The 25,490-nt window shown below is 42.3% G+C and overlaps 1 protein-coding gene across 5 annotated transcripts in view; it reads left to right on the forward strand.

The window, feature by feature from the left end:
- Positions 1–22,706, forward strand: part of TSC22D1 (TSC22 domain family member 1) — a 90,907-nt gene extending 68,201 nt beyond the window's left edge. For 2 of the 5 annotated variants that reach the window (XM_051614764.1, XM_051614759.1), the window contains 2 exons: positions 20,115–20,166; positions 21,283–22,706. In XM_051614764.1, the coding sequence (XP_051470724.1) occupies positions 20,115–20,166; positions 21,283–21,540 (310 nt within the window). In that variant the 3' untranslated portion in view covers positions 21,541–22,706. Of the gene's footprint in view, positions 1–17,409; positions 19,118–19,389; positions 19,691–20,114; positions 20,167–21,282 lie in introns of those variants that run through there. The other 3 variants (XM_051614774.1, XM_051614782.1, XM_051614787.1) reach the window with 3 other exon arrangements.
- The last annotated feature ends 2,784 nt before the right edge of the window (positions 22,707–25,490 follow it).

Consider the following 25,490-nt stretch of genomic DNA (forward strand, 5'->3'; position numbering starts at 1 on the left):
TCATGACGGTGATGCAGTGGCATTGGGTTAAGAATCAGAGTGCTGGTCTGCCAAGGGAAATTGCAGGGCTCTGGCAGCTGCTGGCTATAGATTTAATTTCTTAATCCTTGCCTTCTTATGCTTCTCTTTTTCCAGAAAAATCTGACATTTCCAGAAATGAGCTTTCTGTTTTTCAAATGCCTTTTTTTTTTTTTTTTTTTTTTTTTTTTCATTTAATACAGTATCTGCTGTAACCTTCCTTTTGGGTATTTTTAGCCCATAATTCCTTTATCCTCTTCATTCCCTCATGTGTTTTCTGACCCTCCTCTCTTTAATGCCTCACTCTCTTTGCTATTTTCTCTCACTACTTTTTTCCCTGTTCATTCCCTGCTTCCACTTGCCTGTATTTCTGTTCTTCATTGTTGAAGCTTTATTTAGTCCACTACTCTGCTTTTCTAGTTTCCAAATCTGTAGTTAGATGGTTTTCCTATGATTCTGTTATTCAATTTCATGATACATTTATTGGTCTCATTAATTATAGCATATATTACAATAATCTCTTCTATGAGATTCAATAATACTCTTCCAAACCTCTGTTTTGGTCTCCCAAATAACACCCATAGCTTTTACTTACCCCATTATAGCAATCAATTTCAAGAAAATTATTGATAATTACTGGTTATGGAAGTGAAGTCCTACTTTCTGGTTTAAGAGGGGCATTTTAGCACATCTGTAATATTGTCACATTCTGTGCTCCTTACTGGTAGGGGAAGAAGTGACAAAGGTCTCTGAAGAAAATGCTTTGTCAGAAGCAACTAATTTCAGAATTGGTTGCTGTTGTTACATGGCCAGATAAGAAAACTGAAGGTTGTGACTTTGTCTTTTCTGAAATAAACATTGCTGAACACAATCAGTTCAGAAAAATACCATAATTCATAGAGGGTAAGAGCTGTGCAAGAGTTAAACGTTCACAGTAAAAATAATAATATATAGGATTAGTGCTGTCCTCAATGCCTGCTAAACAAACTAATGCTTAATGTTAGTGTATTGTTAACACTTGAACAACTCATGGAATTCATTACAGGAGAGAACCTTGTAGTATCAGCAGCTCAAAATGGCAAAGTATTTAGTTTGCTACCCATGGTGGTGTTTTGTTGCTGCTGTTTGCCTCTCAGACTTATTCAAGCATTTGTGTATGTTCACAGAAACCAGCATATTTGGGTAAGTTTCACAGCACCATGCAAGTTGTTTGTATGAGAACAAATGATGCACAGAAGACTTGTCAGACCCTGAAGTTTCAGTTTCAGCAGCAAGTTACACCCTTTTTCCTTCTGCATTGCAGTGCCTACAGTGGGCTGCTTATGAGAGGTCCTGCTGCACAATTTCCAGTCCTGGTGATCCAGGAGCTAAATACTTGGGCCTGCTGGAGTGGCTTTCCTTTTGGTTGCAGTGGGTTCCCGGAGAGCTTTATTCTGGTTCAAACATCAGAGTATCACTTTTAGGCTGGATCTTGCCTTGCAGAGTGTCTGGCATAACTGAAGAGAATCAGGATGGCAGAGTGTTGCTCCCTCCTTGGGCAAATACTGGGGCATGGCAGAGAAACCCAGTCTCTCTGGAGCTTGCTATAAAGCATCGGACTTCTTAAAAATAAGACACTAGCCTCACAGAGCCCAGTGCTTTTGGGGCCTGAACTGCTGCTTGATTGCAGGCTACCCTCTGGAATCTGAAAGAATGGAAAAATCTGAGGAAAAAGAGCTCTAGAATTAAAAACACTATCTTGGTAATGGTTAGAATTACACTGTTGTGTATCTTTAACTTCTTTAATATGGATGCCACCACATGCCCAAGGAATGTCAGCTGTAGTTTAGTCTCATAAAGTTCCTGTATTACTGAGGAGTTTGTAGTGTACGAGAATAGCTGTAACTGTTAGCCCATGCCTAGTGATGAGTGTCAGCTTGGAGGTTTGGGCAGGATGCAGGTTTGTTTTGGAATTATCCTCTGAAAGTTTTGGGTGGCCTTTCTCAACAGGAAGGCTTTGTGCTGCATTTGTCTATTGACAGTAATTTACCCTTAACTGTGAGACTCCCTTTTGTGGATTATATAACTGGCGACTTCATAGTACTCTGAAGTCTTCTCTTGCATACATAGGTTAAAAAACCCCCGACACAAGAACACAGGTGTGTGTGGGAGGAGGGTTCCTTCCTCTCCAATCCAGCTGAGAGTCTGCAAACCCTTTATTATTAATTTTGTGTTCAGCTGATATAACATGCAAAATAAATTGACAATCCCTTGCAGCAAAAATGCTGAGCTGCTGCTATTGTGCTGTGTCAGTCCATGTTAATCAGGCTCCTCATTAATCAGGGATTCTGCTGGTTTGGTTTCACAGGTGCTACAGCAAATGAGCACTTGCTTTAGACTAGGATTACATAGCATAACCAGGGTAAAGAGATGCCTTACCTATAGAAGAGATTCTAGGCTTGTCTCCCTTAGGCTTCATCTGATTTTATTGATCTCCACAATAAAAATAGCAATATATATTCAGTACCAATGCTCATAATTACTTCTTCCTCCCCCAAGATAATTTATTCAGTTTTTAAAAACGCTTCTTTGTCCCAATACTAACATAGTTCCACGGCTTGAATATGCTTTAAGGACATTTGTTCTTCTTTATGATTAAATGTTAGAAGTTCTGACTTCCAGTTAGTGGAATATAAAGTACTCACTTGCAGGTGGCTCATTGTGGTTCTTGGAGAAGACTTAACTCCCTGAGGATGCTCCTTCATGCTTATGGTGGCTTCCACGTGTTCCTAACGTGTTCTTAAATCAGGTCTGCTCTAGAGATTCAAACTCATATTTCTTTAGCAGCGAGGGTGGTTGATGCTTCATACTTGGTAGTTTGAAAACTCTCTTCCCTGGGTATTTACCTCAGAATTAACCAACCAGAGTTTTACAAAGTCTCAGAACTGTGTGATGTGACTAACTTCATTAAAAGAAAACAACTAGACCTGTTCTTGGAAGAAAATTCCCTTGAGTTATTAAACACTAAGTTGTTCCTTCTTGTGTAGGAACTCCTTAAGCTGCTGGTTCCTGACAGGTGGGAGAATACTGTACAAAAGTTACTTTTTGAGCCTTTTTGAGTTACTCTGCAGTGTTCTGTCTCTGGCCATGCCTAGTGTTGGCTTGTGGGTTAGGTGGGTGTTTCAGATCCAGTAGGCTCTTCCTTGTATGTGTTTCTTCACCTTTCACCCAGGGAGGATTTTCTCTTTGGCCATATATGTAGTGATACTGAGATGAAAATAAAAACTAAATGTAAACCAACAGGGTAAACTGGTGCAATTGTAATGCTTATCCTTGTGTAACTTGGAAGCCTTACCTTTGTATTGCTCAGTGATGATTAGGAAGGATGTAAAAAAAATTCTTCAGGTGCTCAAGTGGAATATTAATAGCTAAAGACACTGGGTTTTTTTAGTTGCTTAATAATGGACTGATTAAAGCTATCTTTTCTAACCACTTCATTACATCTGTTCAAAATGTGAGGATAGCAAAGGTACAGCAGTGATTGCTGCTGCTAGTGTTTGGAAATGAGGTACTTCCTAGCTTGGCATCCATACACTTGTGTTTGACTTCAGTGCTTTGGTTTTCGTCATGGTGCAGATGTCTTTCTACAGCGTTTTGTGCTTTTCACTGTTTCTCGTCTATTTTATTTCCTTTGGTAATCAAGCATGCTTTTCTTCACTCATGAGATCTAACCAGTATTTTCTAGAGTCAGATTGGGGTTTTGTGTACTGCTGTCACTGACTAGCAGCCTTGCAAAACACTTTGTGCCGAAGTGCTCCGTAAAGATTGATTTAAGGTGGGAGAAAACATTAAAAAATCCCTAAGTTACGATGCAAATGGTATATGGGGCATCTCCTGTAACAAGAAGCACTTAAACTTCCTATAAATGTTTGTTTGCTGTTTTTGAAGTCCTAAAGCAGTAGTCTTGGAGACTGTGCTGTAATCACAAAACAAACTTTGGAAATCCTGAATACTGCTGGCTTATATAAATCTCAGATCACTATTTTAGTAAGTTTTTAACACGTAAGGATTATGTGGTTGTAACTTGAAAGCTTCCAGAAGACCGTATTTGTCTGATAGATTTTCTGCTTTGTTAAGCACTTGTATGCATGTCATAATTTTAAATTTATTCTTAGTTTGTTGCATCACATCAAAATTGACATGGTTACCATAGGGCTTTCTACATCTGTAGTCTAAAGGTTGGCTTGTGCTTTAATTTCTGCTTTTTCCTGTGGTAAAGGCTGGATTATTCAAGCTGTCTCTGAAGTCCTGTATAGTATGTGGAAAATGAACCTGCTAAATGTTTACTGCATGAAGGTATGGCAGCTAATTCAGTCATGTGTGGCATGCTTAGGAATTCATGCTCAAGTGCTGCATTTCATTTAGACTGACATCAACAGTAAATTCTGTTGGCTAAATGCCAGATGAATTCACTCGGTTAAATCTAAAGTTGAGCTAATGTATTTTTTTTAAAAAAAAGCAAACTGTCAAGGAGTACTGCAAGTGAAGTACATTGGAAGACCCTCCTCTCCTTTGGATGTAAGAGTCATGGGCAGAGGAGGGGGAGGTGGGGTGGGGTGGTGGTGAAACCTAAGTACCTGGATGTTACCATGCATAAAATCTTGTTGTGTTTGGTTTTTTTTTCATGGTAAAACTTAGCCGTATCTGACATCCTAGTGCATGCACAGTGATAACTCATCTATGTGCAGTCTGTCACTTTATATAACAGCTAGAATGGTTCAGGACAAAGGAAGGAAAGCATAGCTTGGTGCTGAATTCTTGAATGTGACAGGAGAAGAAAGAAGATCCTTGTACTTCAGGGATTTTTAAGTTGCAGCGAGAGGCTGTTTTTCAAAGCAGTAAAAACGTTCCATCGCTTAGTTAATCCAGTTGACTTACATTTTATTTTCTGGTTTCTATTACCTGTAAGTTGTTGCCCTGCACATAACTGAGCAGTAGTTCTAATTTGACTGCATTGTAACCAGAAATGGCAAATTTATGGGAATGCTTAAGAGAAAAATCAAGTGGTTATTGGAACACCTGCCCCTGCAGTGTTTATGTTTTAACATTTAATTTAATTTCAGTGTGGTAACTGACAAAGTAAATCCTTTTCTGTTGTTCATGAAGGTGATAAATAGAACTGGTAAGACTCCTCTGGGGCACAAAACCCCCAAATAAAAAAATACTAAATTTGAATTATGTGCTTTTAGATCAGTGGTATAGAAACCATTTTACTTGGTATTACTGGAGAATTAGCATCAAATGAAGCCTCTCAGTGTTGCCCTGCTGTAAAATCATCACAAGAATTTGGGCTGAAGCATAAGGAAAGATTATTTAGTGTTACCATAGATGGAGCTACCTAATATGGCTTCTCTTTGTGGGCCCAGCAGTGCACAGCTGAATATATTCAGTAGTCTTGTATCATAGATGCATATATAAATAAATATATATATTTGCTTTTCACTTTCAAGCTGACTCTGACTTGACTTCTTTAAATAAGCAGACCAAATTAAAAGGATTTTAGCGTAAGCTTATGAGGAGGATGCTGGAAAGATAAGTGCTTTTACAGTATCTTTTTATTTGTGTGTGGGCACGAGTTAATATTACAGTTAATTATCTTTCACAAATTATGTTTAGTGCTCAGATTTGTGTTTCTTAAGATTCCCCCCCATGTAATCTTAACATTTTGTGATCCTTCTGGCTATAAAGGAAACACATATTTGAGTCAGAGCAGTGTTGGAGCTGAGCAGTGTATTGGTCAGGTGTGCACAACTTACTGGACCTTGTTACTAACTGTCTGGACACAGCCTTTAGTGTGGTGGAGCTTCTGTTCGAAGGGAATCTTGCAATAGGAAGGGAGACAGTGAACACTGTCCCATGGGAAAGGTTAATGTCACTGCTTTCATCCCTTTCCCACTCCCAAAATACTTCACTGTGTATGCATTGTTTTAGGCATCCTAGAAAACACCTATGACCAATGCATGTACTCTATGCACAACATTTATGAGGGACTGTTTTCCTAGCTGATGTCAACCATCCAGCTTTACAGAGAGGAATACTGGGAACCAGGACGACAAGAAGGATGTTAAAGAGGGTAAGGAGAAGGGTAGCTTAAAATTAAAAGCCATCAGCTCTTTTGGTGCTGTTCTGTGGGATACAGATTCAGCTGAGCCACACTGCCACGTGTCAGCTGTGTAGTTTATAGAATGGCCAAGGGAGGATATATTGTAGGATACGTGATACTGAAGATAATGCTACCAGTAGGATTCATTGGGGATTGTTATTTTACTGAGTCTCTGATTATGAAAGGATATGTAAGGATGCTGCTCAAATGATAATTTGTCTTGCTTCAGCTTTCTGGAATTGTTTTTGAGCATTTCTCTAGTCAGCTTGATGCTTCAGCTCTTTAAAATAAGCAAGACTCCTTGTTTTAAGTAATATTTCATCTTCGATATTGAAGTTGTTCAATAATAGCGGGTCTAACATTCTCATCTTAATAGTTTGTGTAGTTCTACCATGTTAGTCTCCACTTGAAGCTTTCAAAAGTAGCTCTATTTTCAAGAGTGAGCATCCCTCTCACAGGGCTGTTACACCTGGCTGCCTCTTCTCCAAGGGCCAAGATCATGGAGTACAACTGCTCCACCATCTGGGTAGTCCCACCTCTGTGGCTTTTTGGTGTGAGTGAGAGAATGCTCAAATGAGCCATGTCTCGTGATAATAACATTCAGGGATAGGTTTTGCCTGTGTAAGAATTTTTTTTGGCAAACTGGGTACTGTCAATTCTGCGTCTAATTACAGTTGCCATTAAGCACTAGAACTTTGATTTGAAAAGCAGTACAACTCAGCTGCCTTTCTCTAAGCAGAATTAGCTACCTGTAGTGATTAACATGTGCTTTACAAAAAGTGGGATCTGGCTAAATCAGCTTGGGAGTTGGTGAATTCAGCACTGCTGAAAGAAGATGCATTTGTTTGAGATTTGAAAATGTAATCGTGAAGATTTTAATCTCTCTTGATGCTTTATGTAACAAAACACCATGTGGTCTCAGGATCTGTAGTGTCGTCACTGTTTGACCTGCTTGTTTTTGTTGATCGTGACCAACCACTATTAAACTCAGCGAACTTTGAATAGAAGCAAGTGGATAATCTTTAACGGGCGAGGCTTTGTGATTCTTGAAAGTGCTGCTGAGTTCAGGACCCGTGGTTAATAGTGGAATGCTAATGCTAATCTCACGGCTGCCACAATCCAAGAGGTATTTCTTCCGACCCTCCATCTGGGGGAGACTAAAGAGATACATCAATGAAAGTGACACTTGTCCAGAAAAAAGGCTCTGACCAAATAACCATGAAAATGTTTTTCTTGGAGTTGGAACAGCATTTGAAGAGGTATTTGTAAAGTTTTGATTTTTTAGATGCTCGATTTACTTCTCTTCCTCTTTTTTTTTTTTTTAACTGTTTGAGCAAGTACTTGAAAAAGCTTCTTTTGAACCAAGGTGCTTCGCACTTACTAAAACTATTCCAAAATATTTCAAGCTAGGACTATCATACTGGTTAAGAGTACTGTGTCACACAAAGTGGTTTACTTAATTCACTGAAATTCTGCATGTCTTGAAATATCTTTACTGCAATATTTTAAATAATCCATATTATAAAATATGCACCATTACTGTAGTTTTTCCTCTTTTCCTCTTTTTTAAAAAATGTTACTCCATTAATTCCAAATCTAAGTGACATAATGTTAAACAAAAAATGAGGTTTTCAAAATTATTTAGAATTTGCTATCAAACAAGTGCATATTCATTCAAGTATTTTTCATTTATAATATATACTATCTTCTGTCTTGTTGAATACTTAAAGAAAAGTTTAGTTAATATTTGCAAGTGTTTGGAGAGGCATTAAAATACAGCTTAGTATTCTGCAAGTTACATTTATTACTCTTTTCCATGTAAACAGTGAAATATGAAGTGCATGTTTTTGTTCTTGTTCCTTTCTAGTGTTTAAAAGTACCAAAGAACTTGGCAAATGGAAATAATTAATTTACTGAGTTAAAAATATATGATAGTGGGGGGGAAAAATGTTCTGACTCTTCATGTCGCAGAGTTGTTCTGTGTACAGAGGCAAATACTTTTCTGTGGGAGGAAGCACAGAATGTGTTCTGCATAACTTCTGATCTCTGAACTGGTGCTTTTGTTGTGCCACACCCTTCAAATCCAAATACCTTGTTCTTATAAATGTTTTGACAAATAATGTTTAATACATTTCACTTGATATTCTTGTAATTTTATGCCTGTGGTATTGCCTGTGGAGAACAGCATTCCTCTGTAAATGGTGCATCTTTAAAGAATAGAAGTTTATACATTGGAAAACTTTTTTTAAAACTTATTTTTAATTTCTCTCAGCAATTTAGGGTTTCTGAAATCATGCTTGAGCTCTCAAATGAATGTTAGAAATTATGCTAAATTAATTCATCTTAATGCCTAAGGAACCGGTGTAATGGAAATACTTCATAATAACAATTGAAATATAGTGTCAACATAGAACTATGTGCTTGAGCAGTATGTGTATACAGGACTGACCTATGTCATTACATATTACTGAAAAAGAAAGGTAGTGTCGAGATTATTTCCTACCACGAGCCCATCTGCTCCACAAAATGTATAATTAAAAAAGTGTGATGCAGTATGAGTTTTTCTTTAACCTTTCTGCATTATTAAGAGGTTTTGCTATAACTGGCTTCTGCTGATAAACATAGCAGCATGATACAGCACCTCTAGTCATAAACCAAAATCTGCATCTGTTGATATACAGAGAATTTGAATTATTTCTCCTGTGTTATTACTCAGCAAGCTACTTCCTCTTTATTTCTCATTTGCTTTTGTTTCCTCTAGTTTCTCCTGCAGAAATGCTAGTTTTCATCTAGTTGTTTTTCTGTGAATTAAGGCTGGCTGGCTGACACATCACCCTACACTGCAAATGTAGGAGAAACTTTAAGCTCTTTCGCAGCTATTCTTGGCTGATGTTGCATAAGGCTGTATTTTCTTTCCAAAACTTACCCTACTGAATGAATGGGACAAATCTAAAGAAGACTTGGGCTTTCTCTAGGTTAGACACGGAATCTCTTTTGAAAGAAAGTGAAGTTGTGTACAGCTTTCTGGAGGGAAGAGAAGCAATTCCTGGGTCAGGCATCTCATTTAAAACTTGCAGTATTCTGAAACATGGTGAATCTTTCCCCACTTGCAGTCCTTGGTTAAAGGCAGTTTACAGCATACTGAGAAGGGCTTTTACTCTTGATAAAATTAAATACTTCATACTTTTTCATTTTAAATTTAGCTGTCAGAATCAAGTCCAAGATCTAGAGTTCAGGCACTGGAGCTCTGCCAAGGTGCTTTGGAAAAGGGATGCCTAATGTCTGTGTGCTGCTGGGGAGCTGTCTAGCACTGGGCAGATGGAAATGATGATTGTAAGGGTGTGCAGGAGCTGCTACTTCTCTTGCAATGCAGACTGCAGACAGGTGGCTGTGTCTGCTTGAGATCTGGTGTATATCAGCACCTCTCATTCATACTGAACAAATTGTGTTGTGGCATCCTCTGTATTTCTTTTCGAAACTTGGTTGTAAAATGCAGATGATGTGAGCCTGGGGGGAAAAGCAATTCTGAAGATGCTTCAGGCTCTGGTTATTGCATCAAGCTGAGGAAGGGAATGCTGGGTGCACCTGCTAACTCTTGGGATGGTTAAGATGGGCTGCAGCTGGTTAAAATACAAAAACAATACTGAAGGCAGGGATGGAAACTTCTGTTTTGCATGGTTGTGTTTAGGTCATCCCTATCTGAACTTCAGTAACTTAGTTTGTTTAAAGCATACCTTAGTGACGGGCATCTAGTCCCTATCTGATGGTATCAAGAGGTAGAAAGCCCACTATAGTTAGGAACTAGTCCTTGCTGTTTTTAAAAGGCAGGATTTAATGAATCATTAAATAAATATGAAAAATTAAAACAAGAAATCTGCCAGCCTCTGAAACCTAGTATTTTCTCTATTTAAGAGTAATTGTTCACTCTAGTTTAAACAGGTCTGGGTCTTTCCATGGATTTCAAAGATCCTTTCAAGTACCATGACATCTTTCAGTCTATCATAAGAAAATTCTTCCAACCTCAATCTGTGAATTGGTTCAGTGGTTCTTTTCTGCCCATTTGAGTTAATCAACAGAGTTTTACAATGCTGAGTTCTTCAGAAATGGGGCTGAGAAACAGGTTTGGGGAAACTAATTCAAGGCAGGAGCTTATCTCAGTTGCTACCAGTGCTACCCTGTGACTCAAACATTCACTTACAAATATTTTTGTTTATAGCTGTCATGATTGCTTGTACTTGAACTGCTGATTGATGTTACCTTCTACATGCCCAGGGCCTCTAGCAATTAGTAGTGGCTGGGAAGAGTCAGAGAGGAATTCCCCGTGCTGTGCCTTGTGTGGGAGCACAGGGCCTCCTCAGATGGGAGGCTGCCTAGGGTTGTTTTTGTAAGAGGTGACTTGTCCTCTGTGCTTGGTGGGACACTGCAGCAGTTGTTCCCTGGCTCTACCAGTGAAGCTGGAAGGGGAGCTTTAAATCCTGTGTCACAGCAGAGGTTTCTTTCCTTCCTACAACTGGGGAGCCCTGTGGCAGGTCAGTGTGTTGATGCTATATGAGTGGCCACTGGGCCTCTGGGCAAACACCCCAGGTGAGAATGAGCAGATATACCTGGGAGCTGCTCTGGACTCCCATGTGTTAATAAGTGGGTTGCTCATCTCAGACTTCTAATACTGGAGTTGGTTGTGTTTTGAGGTTTTTTTTTTAAGCTGCAAAGGTTCAAGGTGTCATCTGAATGACAGTGGTTTCTGGAAGATGAGGTAATCTTTTTCAAGAAGTGTTAAGTGCCTAACAGTTTATACACGAGCTCAGACCTTATTTTGTACGAAAGACTAATATATAAGAACAGCTAACAAAACCTATTTTGCTTAGATATCCACCAGAAAACCGGCATCTGCAGCATTAGAGAGTGGAAAGGACTGCTTTGTAAACTGGATGGCACTCAAATTTAGCCAACTCTGCATAAAGACGATTACCCAGATACTGAATAGGTATGAAATGATATGCTGTAATCTTTCCTTTGCAAATTGTGGATTAAAAGATTAAGAGTCTGTCTTCTGCTGTTTACAGAATGTCTGGCTCAAGGGTGGCTAAATGTCAGTGGTGTCTGCCCCACGTGGCCACCACAGATCCAACAGTCTGTAGGTGCTTGCTATTGATAAGCTAGAAGATGCAGTCCTGTGGGGAATGAGGGCTTTCTACTGCTCAGGGTTCCTTTAGAGGAGCAGTAGGGTACTGAGGAAGGCTGCATCCCACCTGAAGGAGAACCAGGACTTCAGGATATATGGGACTTCTGCAGATGACATGGACCTATGCCAGCCCTTTGCAGTCTCTTGCCTAGAAGGTGTTCCAGGGATCTCTTCAAAATATGCTGAGCCAGCACATCTGTGTTCTGTCTGTTCTCTTTGGTTTGCAGCATGGCAGGATTACAGGAAATGTTGTGCTAAAGTGGGTAATACTTTTTCTAAAGCCATAAAGCAGAGTCAGGTCAGATTAAAATGTATTTATCTGCCTTTAGGTATTTTTAAAAATAATTTTTAAGCACACCTAATTGCTTTTTACGTACTTCCCCAGGTCTTTTGCATACTACTTCAAATCAGTATTGCTTTACCACTTCTTCCTACAGCAAGGAGAGCGTAAATACTTTTCATGTGGAGATACTGTGTTGGGATTTCTGCAGTCATGAGTCAGCAGGATTTGTGTTTCTTAAGTCACTGAAGCTATGCCTGGATTAAGACGCTTGGGAGTACTTTCCCACTCCAGAGTCTAGCTGTACCTGTTTCTCAGCCCTGTGCTGAGTTGAAGCACAGGCATACATTAGATTCCTCTCATATCCTTGTTTCCACTGGAGGGGGGTGGGAGGCACAGTGGGAGGCACAGTGCAGGAAATGGTCCAGCAAGTGCCTGTTTAGTGGTTGATAAAGGGAAGCAAGACTTTAGGATACACTGCACTGTGCAATAAATCTGGTAAATCAGGTCACATTCTTATGTGTTTCTGGAAATTCCCACACATGCTTCCTGAATGGGTGGAGGTACATGGGGCTTGATTTCTGTATGTGAACGTTCCCATTCAGGTATAATAATACCTTTAAATATATTAGAGCTAATTCAACCTGTTAAAGTGCACTTCTGTTTGACTGGAACATCAGGTCTTGAATTTCCTCTAATTTTTTTAGGAAGTCAGTGCAAGATTATAAACTGTGGATTCAGGCACAACTGAAGTAGGGTGTTTTCACCACTTGGAAATTAGGAAGTCTGGTATTACAAATTTGTGTAAGGTATGTGTATTAGAGCCAAGGGAGTTAATCTGAAAGCCATTCACCTACTTGTGCTAATACCTTTGAAGGCATTTGCCAGTGATTGCAGAGAGACTGAAATTGTAGGAATGTAAACAGACAATTGGGTAGAGGTCTGTGATCTTTGCCTGTTTGCTGAGAAAGGCTGGCATTGAATTCTCACCTTGTTGTTACACTTGTAACTGAGTGGTGGTGTTTGGGGGGTTTATTCTTATTTTAAAAGAATGGACTTAAAAATCGTTCTGCATAACAGGGGTCTTGCCTTACCTTTTCTTTTGGACTTTTCTCATTTGATCGTCATTGACTTTTACAATAATTTCAGTAGAAGTTGGAGTAGGGAACATCTATCCAGACTTCCTGAAGACCATAGGACGTCACTGGTTAATTGCAGCGGTTTCGTTTGTAGCAATTTTATCACACTAGCTTCTAGTGTGATACACTTTTGTGGGAAATGCAGGCTTAATTTCAAGTGTTAAATCAGAGTCCCTTCAAAAGGAGAACAATATTCAATGAGAAATGTAGGCCAGCTGTTATGCCATAGAAATAATTTATTCATAAGCACAAGTAAATTATTAGCTGATCCAAGATTTTCACTATATTTTCAAGGGGAACAATTAGAAAAAAAGGGAGGAAGTGGGAAAAGAGGAAGGAAGGGATTAAGTAGTTAAAAAAAATGTATAACGGATATAGGCTTTACAGAGGGCTGGGGACAGTGGAAATGGAGGAACTTAAATCCTTCATCCCTCCTTCCGCAATTAGCACCAGTCAGTAAGACTGAGTGTTCCCATTTCATATGACTTCTGCAGCCTTAAGAAATTGAAGATATTAAGCATTTAAAAAATAAGAGGTGTGACCAACCTATGACCTGTCTCAGTTACAGGTTAAATTGGCTGGTTTTTAATTTGATGACTAAATCCTGCTGTGTGCTATCAGGGTGGGGTGGGTGGGTCTCGGCCACAGTCCCTCCTGGGCTCTTGGCCCCCTGTGTCAGAGATGGTGTGTGATACAGAGAGTTTCAGCTTTCCAGATGCTTGTCATGTCACTGTGCCAAACCACTTCCTATACCTGTGTTTCTTATGTTAGGTGTAACTTTAAATGCTCCAGTGACTCTCTTTTCTCCTCTCTTGATTTAATTTTGGAGTACATGGCTGAAAAATCTGTTATGTAGTTAGAACAAGTGGGATTAAATGCTAGTGCGTTTTTTACTCCAAGATGGTGTTCTTGGCTTTGAGAAAAGCATTACGTTTGAAAGCTATATATAAGACCAGGGAACTGAATGCTCTTTTTATGAGTTAAATCTAAAATTATTTAACCCAGATTTCACAGAAAGAAAAAGTTAATTTCAATTCCATGCTTCAAATAGTGAAACTCTAGATTGTCACATTTTATCACTTTTCTACGTATGCTTTATGGCACTAGACGTTTTTTCTCCCCTTCCATCCTTGGGACAGCGACAGCATGCAGAGTGATGTTGTGTGCAGCTTTCTGGAGGAAAGAAAATCAATTCCTGGCTCAGATGTCTCACTTAAAACTTGCAGGATGCTAACATGGTTGGTGGGTCTCTTTCCACTTGCAGTCCGTGGTCAAGGGCAGTTTATGGGATACAGAGGAGAGCTTTCACGTCCAGTGACGTTTAGTATTTTACACATACTCATGTTAAACTTGAATATAAAATCAAGGAAGTCTGTGATTCCCAGACTAGATGTTACTGCAAATGTTCTGGCTGGAAAAGATCTTTAAGATCTTAGAGTCCAACAACAAATAGAGGTGGTGTAGCATGTGGATGCAATTTCAGGTTTTGAGTTACAATTGACCTCACTCACTCTGTGAGCAGACTTTGAAACTCAAAGGATGTGCACAGAACAGGATCCTTTATCCCAGCTGCATTACTAGGTGGTCAGCTGTGGATGATCTCAGGTAAGGGGATGCCACATATCCCTCTCCAAGTATCAAAATTGCTTTAAGATGGCTCTTATTTCCTTGCAGAGTTCTCTGACCAGTAAAGAGTAGATTATCTGTTTGTTTATATCCAGGTACTTAATATAGGCCTTATGTTTTATTTTGTCAGCATAAAAATTGGTAGAATCATTATAGTTCTCATTAAAAACAACTGGGGTTGACTTAGCAATCAGTTGCCTGTAGAAGAGAGAGAGGATATCCTCAGAGGAGCCAGTGAGAACTGCTCCTTGTGTTTTGATCTTACGTAATTATCTTCTTGCTTTTAAATGCAGCCTTCTGTCTCCTGTGCAGTGCACACAGCGTGATACCTCTGTGTATGCATTGCGATTAACGGTAACTGTCAGGTTATTTCCAGAACCCCAGCAGGGTGTAGGTATTCTTTCCACTCAATACTTAGTTTTGCTTGCACATCTGGGGGAAAAAAAACCCCACAACAAATTAGAAGTACAGTACATCATTTCACTAGCATCTTGCATAGCTTTCCGTTTGATCTGTTTTTGATGGAACTAAAACACACATCCTAGCGAGCCAAATTATAGATGCAAATAACTACTATGGAGGGGGAAGCTCATATATAGTGAAACTGGGAGTCATATCTGGCAGCAAGAGATTCTTCATTGTAGCAGGTACCTAATTGAAATCTGCAGAATTCAAACTAGAAATATTTGTTAGCCTTGGGAGCTGAGCAGTAAGTTCTCAGTGGGTTGGTTTCTTTAAATCAAAGGCTGGAAAAGGAAGTTGGCTAAGATCCTGTGATCTTTATTTAGACTATCTGAATGTGAACATGATTTTTTTTTTGTCCTTAATATGTTAAAAAAAAGTAATTATGACGTACTGTGGTGAAAAAAAATTATTGGACAGCTTCTTGAGCCTGTCTTGTGCCTTTAGTGAGATGAAGAAAAAAAAAGGGCCTACTAAAATAAATATTCATTTGGTCCTTGATGTCATCCACTGCCAGAATTTAATCTTCAGGTTATTAGCTTGGAGCAATTTTGCATAAGTTTGATACTGGGGGGGGGGGGTTTGTTGTCAATAGATGTAGTTAAGAATGTAATAATTTTAAGGCAGAAATACCAATTGAAATGTAGAGAAGTAATGTAGAATCTAATTACTGTCGTCTTTTATTCAGTAATTAACAGGTTTGGGGTTGGGTTTTTTTAACCTCTTCTTTTTTTCAGCCTGTTCTATAGTCGAAAACTGTAGTTGAAGTCCCTGGGATCTAAGTCTGTAGTTTAAGACGGAAGTGTGCTGTGACAGAAATTGCTGTTTTCTATTGCAGTTTCTGGTGTGGTCTCTTGGCAACCTGGTCAAAAATCAAGATTTTTTTATTTTTATTTTTTTTTTTAAATTCAGGAGATATGAGTCTACTGCTTTTAATGTTGGCATACATTGAGGAGGTACGTTAAAGAGAAAAATTGTAAGTGAAATAATTTTTGAACTCGCAGACTTAGAGACAAAAAGATTCTGCTGCAGCTTACTTCATTATGTGCTTAAGATGAAAAGCACTTACTTCAAGTGCTTAGCTTGATTAAATTGAGACAAGAGGAAATTATTTACTGGGAGAAACTGTTTAGGAACTGAAACACTGCAAGAGGTGAAGCATGATAAAAAGTGGCTACCGTATGTGTTTCAACATAAGCAGTTAACCTATCGGAGGATCAAAGATGCTCGTGATCTGCTTGTTTAGTGGTACATTGTATTCTGCCCTGCTCGTTTCTCAGTGACCCAGCCCGTCTTTTTCTCTTACATTATGCAGTCTTTGAACACCTGGGGTGCTCCATAGACATGCAAGCTTCCAAAGCCTGTGATTCTGAGTGTGAGGGGGCTCTCAATAACTGCTCCTCTCTACACATGCAGGGCTAGCAGGGGCATGAATTGATCCATCCCAGTGCAGACCCAGAGCGGCTTCACAGAAATGAGGAATTTTGCAGCTTTTCTCAGCTCTGCTCCCAGCAACGTAAAATTGTAAGCTTTTGCAGGAGTCTAATATAGTGTAGTATCTGTTAATGAGGTGTTAAAAGAGATGGCTAGAAGGTTTTGAGTAACACAGTAGTCATCTTGGTTTTCTTCTGGTGCTGTAAGGGTGAGAGGCAAAACAACAAGATCTGAGTGAAGTGCATGTGGAATGCTGTGGTTGAGGAGACAGGAGGGGAGAAAAGCAAGGGGAAAGGGAGTTTGGAGGATTATTTTCCTTGGATCTTCACGTAGAGTGTTTAATTTCATAAAAAAACAGCAAAACCCCAACCTTCAGCTGTGGAGTTCAGTCTCTGTTGTTGTCAGGCAGGCGATTGGGTGTTGAGGTGAGAACATCGGAGATTAGTGGTGCTCTTCCTCCCCTCACCCCGCCCCCAGTTTTGGGGATGGAAGTAGTACATGTCATGTTTTTTATGTCCTAGATGATCTGAGAGCTCAGGAGCTTTCTTAGCCATAAATGGACACTTACTGTTGGCCTTTCTTACACGGTGGGCAAAGCAGAACATGCATATTAATATCAGTCCTACTTACGCAGCTGACAGCTTTCTGTTGAATCACAACTCAGCTTGTAGGCATCTAAAAATAAATGAAGGCATTTGCTAAAAGCCCAGTGAAGTTAATGGAAGATGGTTAATGAGTTTAGTGGGAATTGGATTTAGGATCATATTTATTTCTTCTTCATGAAGATATATTAAAATAGATTAAAGGGGGCAATGTTATTTATTGTTAATTCTGTCTTGGAATAATAATTTTTGTCATAAGTGAATGATGGCATTTAATTATTACCGATCATTACAGCAGCACCAACAATCATCTTGGAATGCCTCCATGACTTTATTTTCACATACATAAATGAAAATAGATGTAAATGTCTGCTGCCTGTCCTGCAACAGCAAAGAAAGCATTTCAAGTGTATTTCTGTTTAGACATCTGAGTTTGCTGTCTCCCAGTGAGTTATTACAAGGATCTGATTAGCAGACATAGAACTTCTGTTTTTATGCCTATTCAGACCTTTTTTGATAAAGAGCTCCAGGGGAACGAGACTGCCCCTGAGCTTGTGTCCAGCTGCAGTTTTGTTAATTCTAATATCCTGCTTAGCTGCCATGTCAAGGAGTCATTTGAGACATTACTGATTTTCAAGCCCAACCAACCCTTCATAAAACATTAATTTAGATAAGTCTAGGACAGGACTTGATACAGATTCCAGTACAGATGATGTGCTTTTGGAGCTGTTTATGAAATGTCTCCCTTGATGACTGAATACGATGAGTACCATCATGTGTAGTAAGTCACCTCCGTGAAGAAGGTGGTTAGTTGAGGTTTATGTGCTATGTGTGGTTACTGCTGTCTGTCTGTCTCAGGAGGTGGGAAGCTAGAGCCTGCTGCTGCATATGTTTTAATGTGTTGCTTCTGATTTACTTGCTATTGAATTTGCAAGTCAATACAGGCAAGGGTTGGTTTTTAAAATCTTCCTTTAATTTTCAGTCTGTGAGGTGCTATTCTGTGCAACTTCCTTGGGTACCTGAAGGGCAAAGTGAGAGCTGTGCCCTTACGGGGTGCAGATCCTACGTGGTACTGGGGAAGCAGCTGTGAGGAACTCTTATTAAATGTGACCTCTCCTATGAATAGGATTAGTTTGTACTACTCTGCTGGCATTACTGAATGAAAGAATAGTAGACTAGGACAACATAAATAAACTAAGAAGGATGATGCAGATACGCAAATGCTAAATTTAGATTTAAGATGATTATGCCATGCCTCCTAGCTTTCCTGCTTTTCTGGGAGTAACACCTGTAACCTGTATGTGACTCTAGTTCTGGGAGAAGATTGCTATAGAGAACTGAAAAGGTTTTTGACTATATTTTTGTGCCTTAAAAATCACGTGATGCCTGATTAAAGTGCAGGCCTATAAAACGGTGGCTTCAGAAGCTGGCTGTGTCTTGTGGCAGTGCTTTATGGTAGTCGTATTCAGCTGTGGGTCTCATTCTAAACTGTTACGGGTAGAGAAGATCACTTGGACTGACTACAACTGTAGTGGCTGTGTTCCGTAACAGAAGAGTGTAACGTTTATTGAGAAATACACCACATTTAGGTGGGAGAAGAGTTCTTCCTAAATTATTAATGCACGTGCTGCAGCTTTTAAAGACTGTAAGTGCTGTAAGGTACAATTTAAAAAAGAGTGAGCAGGCATTTTCTCTGTTGCTGTAGAGGAATATCAGCTGGCTTGCTGGAAATCTGTGGGTTTGTGCTCTGTGTGATTTTGGTGAATGATCTGATGGCCGAATATTTGTTTCATAAATGGTTCTTCGGGCTAATGAGGCCTGTGTAAGGGATGAAGAGGGATCGATGCTGCTCTAGCAGATCTGTAGGAGCCGGGAACGGTTTTATCTGTAGTGTCCACCTCCGTGTGTGCGTGCGTCCAGCTTTTGCTGCCTTTCACAGGCGAAGCGGGCAGAGCTACCGGGTATGGGTTTCCTTCTCGGGGCTGAAGGGTGCTGGGGGCTCCCTCCCCAGCTGCGGCGGGGCCCGGTGCGGGCGGTGCCGCCGTGCGCCGAGAGGTGGCGGTGTCGGCACGGAAACGGCCGGCGCGGCCGCGCTCCCGCCGGCGGGGCTGGCAGTCCGCCGGGCCGGGCTTCCCCGCCGCTCCCAGCCCCTCTCATCATCATCATCATCATCATCATCGTTATTGGTATTTTCAAATTCCCCCTCCGCTCTCGCGGGTGGAAATCGGCACGGTAAGCCCCGCTCCAGCCCCGTTCGTGTCGCGGTTTCGCGGGACGGGGCTGGGGGGGTGCAGGGTCTCCCCCGCCGCCGGGGCCGTCCCGCGGGCGCTGCGGGGCGGGCAGGGCAGGGCTGCGGGCCCCGGGGGGGCTGCCAGGCGCGGGGCTGGGGGGGAGCGCTCCCTAATGAGATGCGAGGGAGAGGGAGGCGTGGCCCGGGCGGCGGCGGAGCCAATGGGAGGCGGCGGCGGCGCATAAATTATGGGGGGGGCCGGGAGGTGCGGGTTTTGTGCGGCGCGGCGGAGCGCTGACCTCCGAGCCGGCCGAGCGCAGCCCCGCGTCCCGCAGGGTCCCGCCGCCCGCAGCCGGCGGAGCCGCCCCGCCGCCCGGCGCTGCCGCACAGGCACACGTCCGGAGAGGAGCAGACTTGATTTCGGCGGGGAGCGCCTCTGGCCGCGGTTGCATGAATGCCCAATGTTGTAGACCAGTGGCAATGGATCTAGGAGTTTATCAACTAAGACACTTTTCAATTTCTTTCTTGTCGTCCTTGCTGGGCACCGACAACTCATCCCTGAGGCTCGACAGTAGGTAAATAAGTGTTGTGTCCGATGCGCTCTGCGGCGGGGCAGGTGAGCGCCGGGCGGGCTCCTTTGTCCGGGGAAGCCGCAGCGGCAGCACCGGGCGCCCGCCTCGCCTCGCCTCCCTGCCCGCAGGGGCTGCCCGCCCCGGCGCCCAGCGCTTCTGCCGCAGCCCGCGGTTCAGCTCCATCTTGGTGTCTGCTGAGGAGGGGGGGGGGCGGAATTTCGGGAGATGTGAGCCGGCTGCAGGAGGGGGGTTCGGGGCGGCTTCACAGGTTGCTTTGCTGCATTGGAGCATCCCGGTGAGGCGGCGGCAGGGCAGCGGCAGGACGGCTTTCTTGGCCAAGCGGCTGCCGATGCCCGCGCCTCTCGTCTCTTAAATAATTCAGCCGCTGCTAACGTTGTATTTTTTTCTCTTTCTTTCTGTCTTACAGCTCCTCTGGTGCAAGCGTGGTAGCTATCGACAACAAAATCGAGCAAGCGATGGTAGGTACCGATTGGGGCACGTAAACGGGTCGTGTTTAAAGCGGTAAACAAGATGGGGATGCGGCGGACGGTGCTTGTTAACCCCTGCGCGGCCGCGCTGGTGTAGCGGGGACGGGGGGGGGGGCACGGGCTTGGTTTGGGGAGGCTTGTTGTTTTTCGGTTGTGGTTGTTTTATTGATCAAAGGCTTCCTGTGGGGACGAACGCGCACGATTCTATCGATGCCGGGGAGGGAATGACGGCATCGCTTTTGCCTCCTGCCTCCCGGAACGATTGATCTCGGCCCCGTGCGGCGGGGGAGGGGCAGAAAGCGGCGTTTGTTCGGGTTTTGTTTTGTTTTTTACCCTTCCTACCCCCAGTGGGGGATGCATCGGGATGCATTTAATTTTTTGAACTCCCCTCCTAAGACATCCCGCTCCGGGCCGCCCCTGCCAAACGGGGGCGCCTCCCCCGCGGGCTGCAGCCGGGGCACCCTCCGCCCTTCTCCCCGCGGCCGCCACCGGCGTCTGGGTGCCCGGGGCCGGCGGCTTCTCCTCGGGGCTCACAAGCGCCCCGGCCCCCGCCCTAACCCCCGGCGCGGTCCCGCGGCTGGGGCCCGGCCGCCCTTTGTTACTGGAGCGGTGCCTGGAGCCGTTCTCACGGGAGCCTCTGCCGACTGTTGCTAGGCAAACTCCGAGCCTTTAACTCCCGGCTATAAATAACTCGCGCGCTCATTGGCCGGGGTGCGCTCTGACGTCACCCGCGGCCGCGCCGGGCCGGCGGGAGGGAGGGAACTGCGGCAACCTGCGCCGAGAACTGGCTGCAGCCGGTGCGCGGGGGGCGGGGCCGCGGCCGGGGGCGGGGCTGGGGCCGCACGTGTGCGGCGGGGCAGGGGGGTCTGACCCCGCCGCCCCCGTCCCCCTCCGGGCTGCCCGAGCCCTGGCACATCGGGGCTGCTTTGTCCTGCCCGACGAGGGGCTGGTGGGTTGCTGGGGTGGTCGTCTGTGCCCAAGCAGAGATGGGTTTGCGCCCGGCTGTCTGTGAAGGTGGATGTGCTGCATCTCCAGCTGAGCTGGCAGGGAGTCTGAGGCTGGCACTGGAGTGCTTTTCTCACAAACGTGCTCTGTTCTGTGTTTCAGGATCTGGTAAAGAGTCACTTGATGTATGCGGTAAGGGAGGAAGTGGAGGTCCTCAAGGAGCAAATCAAAGAGCTGATAGAGAAGAACTCGCAGCTGGAGCAAGAAAACACTCTGCTAAAAACACTCGCCAGCCCGGAGCAGCTTGCCCAGTTCCAAGCACAGCTGCAGACTGGTTCCCCACCTTCCTCTTCCCAGTCACAAGGGACAACACAGCAGCCTTCTCAGCCGGCATCACAGGGGTCAGGGCCTTCAGCGTAGTTCCAAGATGTTATTGCCATCGTGATCGCCGGCCTCTGGACTGCCCAGAGCAAGAAGGACTAGCGGGAACCCGCTGCAGCCACCCTTCATCCATTTCAGTGTACACTGCAACCCAGACTGAGGACTCCGTGCCCTGCACACATCAGCAGGGGCTTCTCTTGCCCTGAATTACGCACTCATCTTGTCTCCCTCTTTCCTCCTTTCCCTGTTTGGCTTGAAGGAGTCTTTGTTCTTAGGTTGGTTGAGGAGAGTAAACTTCTTCCAGAGAATTAGCACAAGAACACTGGGGACTTGAGCAGCTTCTGCAAATGGCTGAGAAACGAGGCTGCATGCCTGAAGTTCTTTGGTTTGTTTTTAAATCTTCCATTCATCCAGTGATGCAACTGATACAAGTGCTTTTCAAGCATGGAAATATGAAGAAATAGACTGGAGTAAAAAGTAATGGCTCAATCCCCCGTAGTACACTGGGGTTCCAAAGTGAGGACTGGTGCATAGGATCTAAGAGGAAGAGGGAGAAAGGTAAATTCAGTGTTTAACACTTAACTGTCACCTGAAACCTTAAGTGCAAATATTTGCACCGTTTTCTGAAGCATTGGACAGGTGCATAAAGCTGTATTATATATAGAAAGCAGGTAGGTGACGTACAGTTGGGTCATAGGATAATTACAATGAAGGTTATTTGCCTACTGTATATTGTGTATTTAGTGTAATTACTTTGTAAAATAGAAAACTGTAACTATTTAGGTTGTACAGATTGAAGTTTAGTTGTTTGATTGGCTGATCTGAAGAAGTTTGGGAAGTTTTTTTTTTTTAATGCTACATAAATAAGAATGCACCTACGCAACTGTTCAGAATTTGGCAGATTTATGCTGTTTGTGTAACTTCTGAAGTTCCCTGGCTGCTGATTATCTCCAAGTAAATCTTTGTTCATTGTAGTTTGGTTCAAGACAGGAAAAACCACTCCAAAAATTATCAAACCCTGCTAGCAAAGAATTAAAAAAAAAAAATATTAAAAAAAATTGGATTTCCCAGTTTGGATTTTTTGCATATGATCTGTATAGTAGTATGCATATGTTTTTGTGCATGTTCTCTAAACAGTTGTAACACGTCGATGTATTTAACTGTTGCACTTGTCAACTTTCAATAAAGCATACAATGTTGATAAATCACTGTTTGTATATTGTACTAATGTTAACTGCAGTCACTTTCAGCATGTTGCAGTGCAGTTCTACATCAGCAGTGGCGTCAGGAAGCAGAGGTCTGGGTGCGAGATCCTGCCTGTTGGCTTCAGGGCTTTCTTAAGAGTTTCAGGTGAAATGCAGCTCCTGCTTCCCACAGTTCCTTAGAAATGCAGTGAGTGTGAAGTCAAATGAAGGAGGGAGGAGTAGAGGGCTTGACTAAGAGCAAAGCTCCATATTACGGCCCAGTCCTTTGCAGTCAGGACTGTTGGGTTCCTTCTGTACATTGAGTAGTATATATACAGGAGCACAGAGTTCTGCTGTATGATCAGCCATAATTGTTTAAATCTCATGCAACAGTTGTTGCCTAGCAGGGAACAGCCTTTGCCTCACACGGGGTCATCCCATGCTGGCAGCAGCTCCAACACTTAATTTGAGGTGGCAAAGGCAGCGGGCATTACGTCTTTCCCAGCAGGGCAGCCTGAGCACCATCTTCTCTCAAAAACTAGTGCTGAGACCAGACTGAAATCTCAGTGTCTGAGGCTTTCTCTCTTTGATCTCCACAGCTCTTGCCTTGATTATTTCATATTCTATTTTTTGTGAGTTGAAATTGTGTGAACTTATATTAATTCTGCCTTGTTAAAGTGTTGAGGGGAATTTCCAGTCTCCTGTGAAGATAAAGCCATTTCCCTTCAGGTTGAAAAAATACTTTTTTCTTCTTTAGTCACTTCTGTAGTCATGATAATTAAACCAGAACCCAATCTAAACCTACAGATTTCTACATGAAAGGCTACAGAGACCTGTGTGATGGTCTGCAGTGGAGGAATGGAGGAACTTGCAGTTTCACATTGGATTCTGTTCTCTGGTATAAAGGATGTGAATCTTGAATACTTACATCGTTTACAATGGAATAAAATGGTCAGTCCTTTTGAGAAGTAGTAGGACAGTACTTGAACTGTAAAAGCTGTATCCTAAGATTTGAGTACAATGAGTTAATCTGCCTTAAGATGTAAGACTTAATTACAAAGATTTTATGACCTTACATGACTGCTTGCTCTCTGTAATGAAAATCAGGAGGTATTGTTCGTGTGGAACTTCATGTTACTGTGAATAGTCAGGTGTAGCAGAGGCAATGAGAAGACTGGGGGTTCAAAGGCAGGACAGATCACCTTTTTGTGTGATTTTTAGTTAAATTCCTGCCTTTGGGTACTCATCGTGCAGCGATTCAGGCACTGCTTAGCTGCATCTCTGCGCAAGCAGTTGGATTGCCTTTATTGGGATTAGTGTATCGGGGCATACATGAGTGTGTCTCTGTGTGGGAGTGTGAACTTTAATTTGTAGTTTATGTTCTTGAGATTTCAGTATATAATTTAAGAGTGATCTTAATGAGGGAAATGCCAGAGAGAACTCTGAGATGCTTTTTTTGACGGATTAAGCTAAAATTACAAATTGATGATAGCTTTTGTGGCAGAACAGCACTTGAATTATCTGGATCTGACAAAAGGAATGCTAATTTTGGTGCTTTTTAAATGGCTTAATTGTCTCCAGTTGCCTTTATATTCTGAATGTCTCTTCAGCACTTCCAGGCCATAACACTGAGTATATAAAAAAGTCCATCTTAACATGCAGATAGGGTTTTTCACCCCCTTGACTGACCAAAATTCGCAAAGAATTATTTGTTGTTTAAAACAGAAATTGACCTCTGGGTTTATTTAATTTACTTTGTTTACAGAACAGCCTGAGCATATTCTAAATCCAGGATTATTTTTTTAACTGTTCTTTAGTACAATATCTGGAAGTCTGAAGATTTTTGGTTAGGTAATACATTGATAATTTTAGTACACAGTGCTTCAGCATTGGCAAATCTGATGCTTTCTTAGCTCCTGAATATTTCTGAAACTACATAGTCGGTTTTTGGAGCTGTTTATTAGTTGGTCAAGTTAGGAAGAGCGGCATTTTGTTGCTGAGATGATTTTAGCAATAGCTCTGTCAAAACTGCTGCCTCTCTCCCTGAAGCAGATTCAAATTGACTGAAATTGCACTCGAGATCCAAACAAAGAGTAGACATTTCAGTCAGTTGTGCTGTAATACTTCTGGAATGAATTGTTTTGATTTTTGCTTTTGTTCTAGAGCAATTCGTTTTTTCAGAGAACATTAAATCAAATGTTGTCAAGAGTATCGTCTTTTTCCACCGGAATTTTTCTTTGTACAGACCCAGAGATGCTCAGGTTTTCATCCACAGTGAGAATTCATGTAGTCTGTCTTTTATATGTCAAGCTTTTTTTTTCTCTGCATATCTCCCAATTCAGTAATTCTTCAGGCTATATTCAAATTGTTTGTCATTTAACTTACTGTTGACATTTAGCTGCACACTTTATTTTAAACAGCAATATGATAAAACTGATCTAAGTAAATAATTAGAGAGACCAAGTTGGTTTTGTGTGGGGTTTGGGTTTTTCTTCCCTCTCATGGCATTTTTATTTTTTAAGCCAGTAATTTTTGGCAATAATTCTGAGGCAAGTCCAGATTGGCCAAATTCTGTGGGCTCTTTAAAATAATTAGAGAAAAGAAATATGCTTCGGTAACATGCCTGAAAACTGTCCAAAGAGCACCCAGACAAAAACCTCCCAGCAGCAGTGGAGTAAATGCAGTGCCTTAGAGATGCCTCTCCCTAATTCTTATGGAATAAATCAATGCCTTGGAGGCAGCTTCCTGTCTTTCAACTAGAGAAAGAACCCAGTGAGGCTATTTGGGAATTACCACCCTTGATTT

The sequence above is a fragment of the Apus apus genome, chromosome 1 (genome assembly GCF_020740795.1).
Source record: "Apus apus isolate bApuApu2 chromosome 1, bApuApu2.pri.cur, whole genome shotgun sequence".
In the NCBI taxonomy this organism is placed as follows: domain Eukaryota; kingdom Metazoa; phylum Chordata; class Aves; order Apodiformes; family Apodidae; genus Apus; species Apus apus.